The sequence below is a fragment of the Rhinolophus hipposideros genome, assembly GCF_964194185.1.
Source record: "Rhinolophus hipposideros genome assembly, chromosome: 5".
In the NCBI taxonomy this organism is placed as follows: domain Eukaryota; kingdom Metazoa; phylum Chordata; class Mammalia; order Chiroptera; family Rhinolophidae; genus Rhinolophus; species Rhinolophus hipposideros.
The window spans coordinates 30459823-30471539 of NC_138051.1; the positions used below are offsets into that span (position 1 = coordinate 30459823).

General features: G+C 45.1%; 1 protein-coding gene across 1 annotated transcript; it reads right to left on the bottom strand.

The window, feature by feature from the left end:
• Nucleotides 1-10535: 10535 nt before the first annotated feature.
• Nucleotides 10536-11024, bottom strand: LOC308498251 (non-secretory ribonuclease-like; the record flags this gene model as incomplete). Its single annotated transcript, XM_081049862.1, has 1 exon — nt 10536-11024. The coding sequence occupies one exon, from the start codon at nt 11022-11024 to the stop codon at nt 10536-10538; it is 489 nt and encodes a 162-aa protein (XP_080905988.1).
• Nucleotides 11025-11717: the final 693 nt, after the last annotated feature.

Consider the following 11717-nt stretch of genomic DNA (forward strand, 5'->3'; position numbering starts at 1 on the left):
TTGTCTGGAAATACAATAATTTCACCATTGATGTCCTTATGTAAACACAATGGTGACGTGGTCAGGACCCAGTGTTACCAGCTAGTGGGAGACGCCATCACCTCCCATTGGCATTACTGCAAAAGACAGACAGGCATTACTTCTTCCCCTTCACCACCTATGGAGCCAGAATGCTCCATTGAAAGCATCATTGATACCACGTAACTCTGCTCAGAACCCTCTAGAACGTCTTCATTTCTCTCTGAACTAAAGCTAAAATCATGCGAAGCTGACATACCCTTACATGATCTATCCTCCCATAACCTTTCCTTTTAAATTTACCCCTCTACCATTCTTCATCTCCTCCTGCTTCTCTAGTTCCCCGGCCTCTACTGTTCCCTGACACTCCTGGTACACTCCATAGCCACCTCAGCCCCACCTCACTCCATATATGCATGGCGAATTTCCTTATCTTTTAAAATCTTTGCTGAAAAGTCATTTTCACATGGAAACCTACGTTGACTACCCTACTTTACAATGTTAGTAATGTGAAAACGAGTAAATGAAACACATAGTTTTCTAATGTTAAATACACTCTAATGTTCTTTTTGCTTTTCAGTACCTCATAAGCTCCCCTCTCTTGGTCTTTCTGATGGCTTAAGGACCTTAAGGGACAGTTAAACTGTCCTAAGCAATACAAAATTGTTATGGCTTTAAGGGCAGCTTATCAGAACTCAGATGATGAAAACTGTACCCAGCTTATATCTCTTTCTCCATTTCCCTTTTTCCTCTGTCTATCTTGGTTTACTCTTCAGGCAGACATCTCTCCCACATTGGTAAGGCAACTGCAGCAACTCCAAAACTTGTATTTTCTCAGGAATAAATGTAGTAGAAAAAGGCTCTGCCTTTATCCTTCACCTTGCATAGCAAGTACCTCTGATTGTGTCAAGGGCCGATGTCAGTAGGAGCCAAGTGACCTGAGAAATAGACTGCATGCACCCAACTCCTTTAGTGTGCTCTCCTCTGGCTGTTCCACAGGGAATAAGAGCTTCATTCTCACCATACTTTCTTGCTCCTTTGAAACCCCATTTCCTCTGTGGAGTCTTGGTTACATCTACAGTTCATCTACTATCACCGTTTGACAGCTTCTGGTTTTGATTGTTCACACCTCTTCCCCTGGCTCTTTGTCTATCTGAGGAGTTCAATGTCTCTTCATTCATTCGCCCAGTGCAGTTTATTAGCATGTGCTCAGTGCCAGGCACTGTTCTAGGCCCAAAAGTTAGAGCAATGTGCCTGAGCCATTTTGTTCCATATAGGGGGCCTCAGCCCAGCCCTTCACATTTTCTTCCTACTTTTAAGTGGACAGTGTTACAATGGCGTGATTGGTCTGTTGTTTATACTTGGGTGTCAATTAAGGGAACAGAAGCCTAATATGAGGGTATAGATGTTGGGTCAGAGGTGTGTGTAGCTGGCATTATCTTCGATGCCCAAGCAAATAGAATCCCTCTTCCTCTGCCTTGGCATAGCCCAATACCAAGACATTTCTTGTGTTCATCAAGGCTTCTGCAGTTGGGCTCAGATGAAAATGGATCCCCAATTCCAGACTGATGACAGACTGTATCAGAAACACCTGGGGATGGTGTGAAAGTGCTGATTGTCGAGCTCCACTCTGGACCTTCTATGGCAATATATCTGGGTGGAGCCCAAGAATCCAGTGTGAAAGCTGTCCGGGTAACTTAATGGAAATTATTAAATCACCAAGGATTTTGACAGTGGCCTTCACTACTAAGATGTTGCAGGAAGAGTGACTTTGTGTCTAACATATGATCATAGAGAAGACCGGCTATTGGTTTAGGGATTAATTTGAGAGATTCCAATGAGACTGAACTGAATCACCTATGAGCTGGGCTCTGTATATGAAAGACACACATGGTTTCCTTTCTAAGATTTAAAGAATTTTGCCCTCTTGCTTTTCTACGACACTCAAAGCAGCTGAAAGTAGGGAGAACACACACATGCACACACACAGACGGACAGCCCATCCTTATCACAGACTCATAGACTTGCAAAGAGCCTCAGCTGGAAGAACATTTAATCCAAAACCACCATTTTGGAGATGAGGAATAGAAAGTTAACACGAATCTCTAAGTTTCCACAGCCAACTGGTGAGAGATGTGGACTTTATCCCATATAGTTTTGCCCTGACACTTTTATTTACATAGATAAAATCATATAATGGCCCATAAACCACAATCCTAAATACGAGCTGCACTGTATTTGGTGAAGTGTGTGTGGTAGAAAATTAGTGCAGCCATGAGCTTCATCATGGCTTGCCATCCAAAGGGGCTGGCACAACGTCTGTGCTCCAGAGAGGATAATGGGAGAAGAGGGTCAAGTTTCACCTCAGGTGAAAGTGAATATAACTTGGGGAACAACACCTTCAAACATGACCCGTCTGCGATTCTGTCATGCTCGGTTCCTCTTCCGCAAAGGAGCCATCTTGACTTTATCTCTGTATTTCCAGTGCCTCCCTCTGCCCTTGGGTTATAGTACGTGCTCACTCTTTCCAAGAGCTGACCGTGTGTGATCTGTCTGTGAGACTCAGAGCACACTCCCCCTGGGCCTCCCGTGAAACCAGTAAGAAATCGGAGGAAGGCCATGGACATAAGAAAAGAGTTGGCCAGACATCCAAGCCAGCACTGTGCCCACCAGAAAGTGGGTTAGGATATGATGAAGATAGATCGTTGGCCTAGAATTTGGATATATCTTGAGGTCAGAAACAAACAGGAAGCTGTAAGGCATTGCTTCTTTAAAATCTCAGGGCTCTTACTTTCAACAGTAATGCTTTCTGTTAGGACATAAAGAGTAGGCTAAGGAATGCAATCATTCAGAACGAGTTATGTGTGTCAGTCTATCCAAGTCCTCTTACAATGAGGAAAATGGGGACAACTTCACATCAAGGAACCCTGAGAGCCGGCCTGCACGATTAAGCCTGCCTTAAGCAATAAGTGATGGTTATGGCTTCATGAACGACTTATGTCTCAGAAGATGAAAACAAAACCTGAGTTTCTGGGTATTCTGTCCCCCTCTCCTTTGTTTTGGCTCTATTTCAGGCAAACTCTTTGTAAGATGGGTCCAGTAACTTCAGCCCTTCAATTGTCTCTTGAGGAAATCTAGCACAAACTTGCAATTGTTCCATCCCTCTACATTCCTATTAATATCTCTGATTGGGCCAGTGCTTGAAAATCCAACCTCTGTGGTCCTAGAAATGAGATGCAGGCATTGATTACCTTATGCCTAGAGCTGGGCTGGAGCCAGTTCAGTCAAACCACAGCTTATGGTGCAGGGCAGGTTTCAAAGAAAAACAACTTGATACCATTTCAGAAAGAGTGAATGAAATCTGACTCATCCCCAGAAAACGCGTACTGCCTACCTTGTACAGCCTCACACTGTCACAGTCCCCTGCACTTTCCTTACCTCCACATCTGCCAGCCTTCACCTGGCCTATAAGGACCCCTGCACAGAACTGCCTGAGGGCCAGAGCATACCCCTAATAATCTGTGTCCCATCTCACATGCAGCCCCTCCACAGTACTTTCTAGGCTTTCATAAGTATTGTCCCATCAAGGGTGTGGTGATCTGTGTCTAAGGGAGTCGATATACCCCTGAGGTGATCCCATACAACTCGCCATTGCCATGACCCTGAACACCCACTGTGTGGTCATCAAGGTCATTCTAAACCGCATCCAAGCTCTCTCTCCTCCATAAGAGCTTCCATAGAGGGCACTGAAAACAAGCTCCTGAGAAGGTGTCTGGAGGGGACAACGGCCTGGATACATACAGCCTTCTTTGCCAAATCAATCACGTTAATTTGGATTAATTGTATCACGCGCGGCAAGCCTTGCAAGGATCCTTGTCTGCTAGAGACTGCTTGTGGAGTAGGGCCCACTTGGAGCCCCTCAGAGCCTTTGCCCTCCCAGCCTGGCTCCTGCGGCCACCGCAGCCCTGCGCTGTGCTAAACGGGACCCGGGAAAGGAGGGAGCAGAACTTTCCCTCCTGGAACTGAGTTGACAAGACCTGGAACTTTTCAAAAAGCCGTTTCGGAGCTACCAAGGAAAAGTTCAGGGGATCAAGCACGGAGGATTTCAGTATCACAAAGCAGCTCAGCTCCAAAGCACAAGGTTCTTCCACTTCCTCAGCTAACTGTCCCAAGCTCCGTGTCACTCTTCGTGCTCCCCTGGGATAGTCACATTCTTCTCCAGAGTGAGAGGGCAGAGGCGGACAACATGCCGAGGGCCGGCTGTTCACCAGAAACTCTCCACCGCCATGCAGCTGAGGTGGAGGAGGAAGAGAGGAGGGTGTGGAGTGAGGGGATATCTGCAGCCCTCTTTTATTCTGTGTCGAGGGATGACGGATGAGGTTTACTCCAATCCTCAGCCTACAGGTTATCAACTGTTGCATTAATGTGATAGTTTTAGTTTACGCTGGATGAGTTCCTCACTGTTTCAAGTTTCTCCTATCAGAGATTCTGTTTTTGACATACACCCACGAAAGATCGGACGATTAAGTTCGCGAACTTTCCAGTGTGCGCTTTCACGGTGGAAAGTTCATGAACTTGATTGTCCGACTCGTATAACATATGTGTGTACATATGTATATATATTAATGAATATGCATGCATGGTATGTGTGTACATTCACGTAGTTATAACAAATTCAATCACAAGGAAAAGTTATCTAGTATAGAGGGTATCTTCTCTGAATTTTTGTCTATTTGGCCTTTTTTCTTTTTCCAGAAACAATAATTACTCTGGTTTTTTTTTTGTTTTTTTGTTTTTTTTGGTACCAATTCACAACATGTACATACAATGAGACATTCAAACAAAATATAATATATTCACTTGTTTGTAAATTTGTGTCTCAGTTCTCTTTTATTTCATCTCAGATACTGACATTCTATGCACAGGATTCTTCATCACACTTCTTTCCCACTAACAAGTTTAAAATATTTTGCCATTTTTATTGATAACATTGCATATATTGCCAAGTCATGGTTCCAAGTGCCCGAGTTAAGTATTATAACCATAGGACAGATGTTGTTGAGCTGTTTCATTGGCCTTTCCTTTTCACTCTTCACAGGGTAAATGTGTGTTTCTATGTAAGTTTTTGAAATCTCATGTAATATTGTGGTCATACTCCACAGAAGCGATTGTCAAATTGCAGTTGCAGGATACTGGTGATCTTGATGACCACTGATGTATCTGTGAAAACCTCAGTTGTTTGAGGCAGGGTATTCTTTCTATAATTCAGCAAAACAACATAGTGCGACTGATGATTGAGTGCAAAAGCAGATGTGAGAATCCAGCTGTCTACTGTAAGCCAGTCATGAAAGAATTTTCAAAATGAAACAAATGCTATTTTGTTGCTAAATTTTCTTTAGAAACAAGGATTGTTTTTCATAAAAAGATGATATTTATGTTAATCTATAATAGGTTCTTTATTGTTATGACAGAAACTAATGATAATCTATTCAAGGCTTTCCTGCTTTATTTCTTATACAGGAAATGTGAAAAGATAACACACAGAGAGAGGAAAGTTCTTTGGGATTCTCAATAGTTTATATTAGAAAGTGATATGAGGGCTAATGTGATTCCTGTTGCTACAGAATATTTGGCAGAAGTAGGGGGTGTAGATGAGGTGGAGTTTGTCCCCCAATGACACATGAGTTCACACCCACTCAGCAGCTGCCCTTGCATGGACATGTTGTGAGGCTAGATTTACAAAACAGCCTGCTGGTTCAGGCTGTTATCCCAGGAAGTGGGAGGGAATGTTGGTTGGGGGTGATCCATAAATCAAACATCCATGTTTAGTTACCCCATGCATAACTCTTCCGGAGTCTCAGAATGGGAACTGTTATACTGAGAAGACAAATAAAGTTGAATTCAGTGAACACTTTCCGTGGTCTCTATTGAGATGCCTTAGAAGAAACTAAGCCCACATGGGCATCACTGTTATGCCATTCTCGTGTTCCACTGAGTCACAGCTAAATCATGCCTGAGCCTTCGTTGCTTGTAGAAAACTTCAGTTTGAGGATAAGGAAGCATGTTCAGTTGTGGCCCTGCCCTCACTGAGAAGGCACAGCAACTGCCTTTATGAAGCACTATTGTTCTGAGAGTCTAGATTTCAACAGCGACAACAGCACCAACCACGACTTCTAAATTTGGAGGGGTCATTTAGGCCACTTCACAATACATCTGTAGTCATGACAGAAATGTAATTTGTGGGACCCAGTGAAAAAGGAAACTGTCCAAATGGTTTAAAAACCATTCAAATTGATTAATTAATGATTTTAGTTTCTAATTGGTTTGGATTACCTTTGATTTGAAATTACTGCTCATGACTAAAAGGTTGAAGCAAATTGCTCTCTCATGTTAAAAAGCCAATGAAGGATTCATTCTCACTTGTTATTAGCTATGCCTGGACCCTGGGCTCCACTCCAGACAAACTTCACTTCACAGGTGAGATTGACTCTGGTTCATTCAAAAGTGCACTAACCTGGTTTTTGTGGGTCCTGGTGTCTTGTGCCAGATTTGATGATGTCTAGATGCAGAAACGTGGGTCACATTTTGTAACTCAGGGGGAATGTGTGATGTAGGTTTAATATACGCAATGTTCTGGTTTTCATGGTGTTCACCCTGCTACCCTTAATTACAAAAGTCTCTCGTATCACCCATTTTGATTTCAATATACATTTGAGGGGTCCTCCCGGTAGCTCAGGTGGTTGGAGCGCCGTGCTCCTAACGCCAAGGTTACAGGTTGGATTCCCACACGGGCCAGTGAGCTGTGCCCTCTACAGCTAAGATGGTGAACAATCTCAGGGAACTGAGCAGCCGGAGGTTGGCGTGGGCTGCCTTGGGCTGCTGTGAGCTGCCGTGGACTACTGTGTGCCGCCATGAGCGCCTGGTGGCCAGCAGCCGGTGAGAGCTGGTGCTGTGAGTGTCCCACCAACGACCGGTGACCGACTGCCTCAGCCGGGAGAGCCCATAATACCAGCATGGGCCAGGGAACTATGTCCTGCACAACTAGACTGAGAAACAACGGCTTGAACCGGAGTGGGGGGAGGTGGAAGAAAGGGGAGAAAAAAATATATATATACCTTTGAAATGCTGAGAATGTTGAAATAGGCATTAATCTTATGTGATTATTATAACTCAGGCCTGAGACACGACCGACATTTAAATCGGCCATATTTCTATGTGCGTTTAAAGAGAGAAACTTGTTAACCTAAATAAAGTTTGAGATCAGGAAAAAGGCTATTTTCCATAGGTAGTTTGCATTACTGATGGGAACAGAATTTCCGTGGTCCTTTTCTTACTCATTACCTCACTGCATTATGGAATTCAAATGGAAATGCAGTTCCTAAACTCTCAATATCAGGCAAAACCCAGTCACAACGATTTGCTTAGATTTCTCTCCTCTAGTGTCCTCTGACCTGATGGTGGGGTCTTCTCTCCCTGGTCTGAATGTCAATCCAGACAAGCCCACACTGCGTGCACAGAGGCAGGTGCCCTGCAATGTTCCTGATATTAAAACATAATACAAAGTGAAAACAATAGCGATGTGAGCTGCCCTTTCACTTCATGCCGGACTTTACGGAGTGTGATATAACCATTAACTGCATTTACTCCCCCAAGACTCTCTTGGAGGATGTGGTAGTGTTCTGAGCATTTATAAAGTCAGGAACAGAGGCTTCAGAAGGCAAGTGGACTCCAAAGAATGTGTCCTTGGAATATGCTGACGTGAACAATTAACTTCTGTGACAGTGGTCACGATGGTGTTGGCCCCTGGTTCAGTGTAACCAGAAGGTCTCTGATGTGTATTGCTCAGGGTGGTGTGAGCCAAGTGTTGGATTCCTCATCTCTGAGCGCAGAACCCTCCTTGCTCTGCTTTGAATCATCAATCTGCCTGGGAGGGAAGAGCTGCCTCTGAGCTCTAGGGCCATCAGATCCCTCTGATCCCAGCCAATTCCTCAGCTGGCTCTTGCAGGACCGGGAAGAGGACGAACGTGGGATTAGGAAGAGGGTGGGGAAGGCATGGTGGGGCAGGAGGCAGGGCAAGGCCACGGGGAGGGGAATAGGATGGGGCTTAGACTGAGAGAATGACTATGCGCTTTACTGAGATGGGAAGCCTCTTGTATTTCCCTCTTCTTCCACTTCTAATTTGTCATTAAGGCCTGATGATTCAAACTTGAAAACATTTCCTAAATCTGCACCTTCTCTTCTGCTCCATTGTGATTTCCTTCGTTCAAGCATCTAGTATTTGTCCTGGACACTGCGAGCTCCTGACTGTTAGCACCATTCCACTCCTGTCTCTTAAACTGTCGCAGCTAGACTGACTTTGGTCACATTATCTAGTGTTAAACATGCTCCATTTGTTCCCCATAGGAAATTACTCCTTACCTGTGTCTGCACAGGTATGAAGCATGTGAACCTCATTAACCTTGTCCACAGTTATGATGCTCTTGTTCTGCTAGTTTTACTGTTGTTCTTCTAACATGCCCTGTCTATATTCATGTCAAGGCCTTTGATTTCTCTCTCTCTCCCTCTCTCTCCCCTCCTCTCTCTGGTCAGATGAGTCTCTTCCTGGTCTCTGCATGACCAGCTGCTGCTGTTCATGTTCAGAATTCATTCCCCTATGGGGCCCTTCCTGGTCCCACTTTTCAGAATCACGTTCATAAACTCATGCAGACCTTCTGCATTGCATCGATCTCTGTAATCTTTCTCCTGACACATCACCTGAAAAAATAATTTTACACTTTTATTCTCTTCCTAGTAAAAAGGCATCACAGGAGAGGAATGTGTCCTTGTTCACTTAATGTCATGACCACCTCAGAAGGGTGTCTGCAATACAGTATCAGCTCAATAGATAGCTGCTGGATGAATGAATGAATGAATGAATGAGTGAGTGAATGATGAGACAGGGGATGAGGACACGAGGCAGAGGGAGCTTGGCAGGTGTGTGAGTGATCGCTCTATCGTATGGTGCTGGAGATGCTGTGTTCATGTCTGGGAAGAGACATGTTATCTGGTAACTGAGGCCAAGAGCATTCACTGCATAATTCTTCATAGGCCACGTGGCTCCCACCTCCTCCTCTCTTACTCCAAGGCTATTGGGATAGGGAGGTCATTTCATGCTATTTGTCATTAACCTGAAGTCAGTGGATTCTGTGGAGCACCGGAATTTCCCAATCCCAGGGCCCCATGCAACTGTTTGAGTCAACAGACCCACCTAGAGGAGCAAAACTCCGATGACACCTCCAGAGGAGATGCTGGAATGTAGCTACTGTCCGAAGTACTACAGAGCAAGAATTTCTAACCATTGGGTATGTGGGAGGGATGGAAATTGCTACACTTTTGGGTCTGGAAGAGGAGCTTAAAAAAACAGCAGGAATCCTAGAGACATAGTATTTGATGACATGCCTGAGTCAGACACTCCTGTTACCCAATCAATCACTTGAATGCTGGTCCTGACAACGTTATCAAGGGGCTTTCACTCATGTCCCTCACTGATTCCTGGGTGCAACCTTGTGGTGGAGGTGGGACAAGGGATCTCATTAACCAGCCCTTCTTTCTGTGGCTCCACAATTCTCTAATATTGGAGCTTGTGCCCTTCCCTGACCCGAGTGTCAATGAGCCACTGACTCCCCCTTGGGGACAGCTGTGGAGGTCAGAATGGGCAAGAGTTGCCTCACCCTGATGAGATCCCAGGTCCATGCCTCCTCCCTGTCCTTCCAGCACCCCATGACCAGCTGGCCCCTTCTCCAGGACATAGAAATGGTCAGGAAATTTCCCACATTCTCCAGGCACTATTAGAACCTGCCCACATACAGCTGAACAACTGATCTCCGTTCACATTTGACAAAACCCTAGATCTAACCTTAGTGTAACCACTTATACCTGCAGACTTGATATACTCATTTACAGGAAAACATCTCTGAGGCCTCAATTTTCTTTGTCTGTTTTGGGCTCATCACATATGGCATATTTTTATTTTCCTTTCTTTTCTTTTCTACAACAGAAATTCACATTATAATAAAATTTGTAATTCATTAATTAGACAGAATCAAAGACATTTATTTCCCACTTATTCAACAGGGGCCATTGATGACTTGGGATGGAAAAATACAGGTAACTGTTGAAGCTGCATGTTTATGACCTGAGTCAGAGAGAAAAGTCTGTGTCGCTTCATTTTATCAGGAGCCCCTTATCCTCTTGTCTATTTCCCTCAAATCTCATATTAGAGGAAGGAAAAATTCTCCAGACCAGACTGTGTGTATGTGACAGCACAGGGGCCCAAACAGACACACCGAGACTTGTAGGTGATTCTGCAACGAAGTTTATTGCAGGAGCACAAGAGCTGCAGCTCAGCAAAGCTTAGAGGGGGTTGGGGGCTGGTGATGAGGACTGATGGTGACATCCAAGGTACACGGTAGTATGTGACATTGGCCGTGACTGTGGGGCTTGGCACAAGAGCTTGGCACAAAGTGCTGACTCAGAGCTTAGATGAGCCAATCCAGGCGAACTGGAACCTGTATGAATGCAGAACTGTCCTGTTGAGTTCTGCAGTCACAGGCAATAATGTAGATCTTCTGTGCTTGGCTTGTGCTGTATACGCAGTTCTTATAACTTGATGAGGGAATTGTGAGGTTGCACTCGGTTACCGTCACTTGAATTGAGCTATTATGACAATTTGTATAGTGACTACTAGGGCAGGTTACATTTGGGGTCATACAAAGATTAGCTACAGTAGCGTACGCTGTATGGAGGAAAGCATTCATTGGTTTGCATGTCCCGTAAACACTAAAATAAAGACGGTTAATTGACTGCATTGCGACAGTGCATTGAGCGGTGGTCATATTTATGTGCTGAACATAAAACCACTGAGTCGGTGTTAGATTACCGGGTGCTCCGTGGAAGGAGACTGCCATCCCCAAGAACCCCAGAAAGAGAAGGAGGCAAAGTTTGGAATCCCGCTTTGTTGGAATCATGTTTCCTGTAAAAAGAGAAGAATCTCCTGCATCCAGGCCCAGTAGTGACACACCACCTCATCTCTCACCCTGCAGACACTGAGGTTCTATTTCCTTTTCCCTCAGCTTCCCCAAGTCTGTCAAGTACTGGGCATTAACTTCAGCTCAGCCCTCCCTCAGTAGTTGTCCCATCACCAGCCCTCCTGTGTCAGTTCCGGAGGCTCATTGTCTTACCCAGTCTCTGTGCTGTGGCTGCTGTGAGAACAGATCCAGCTGGTCGTCCTGGGATTCAGGGGCGGCTGGTCTCCCCAGTCCTGGGGACTAGATATATAGAGCATGCCTTGTGGGTGGGTCCAGCAGAGCCAAGAGGGGTCTGAGTTTCAGATGAGAAGAAACCCACAGATTGGCATGTGACCCTCTTGTGCAAGGAACCTCTTGTTTTGTCATTTGCTGATCACCGCATACCGAACAACGGAACTCTGCTGCTTCTGTGGCACGACTCTAATCGCAGGCATCCCATGAGGGCAGAGCTCTGCCAATGCGTCGGGTGTCCATTGATGAAAACTGCACACTGGCTGCAGAATGGCCATAGAGTTTATAACTGAACTTGTGGCAGGCACTGAGGGACGAAGTACAGAAAGTCAGGCCCAGTCCTTGGAACACACAGAGACTGGAGGGCTGTCTGCACAGGATGAACTCAGGTCCTTTTCACTT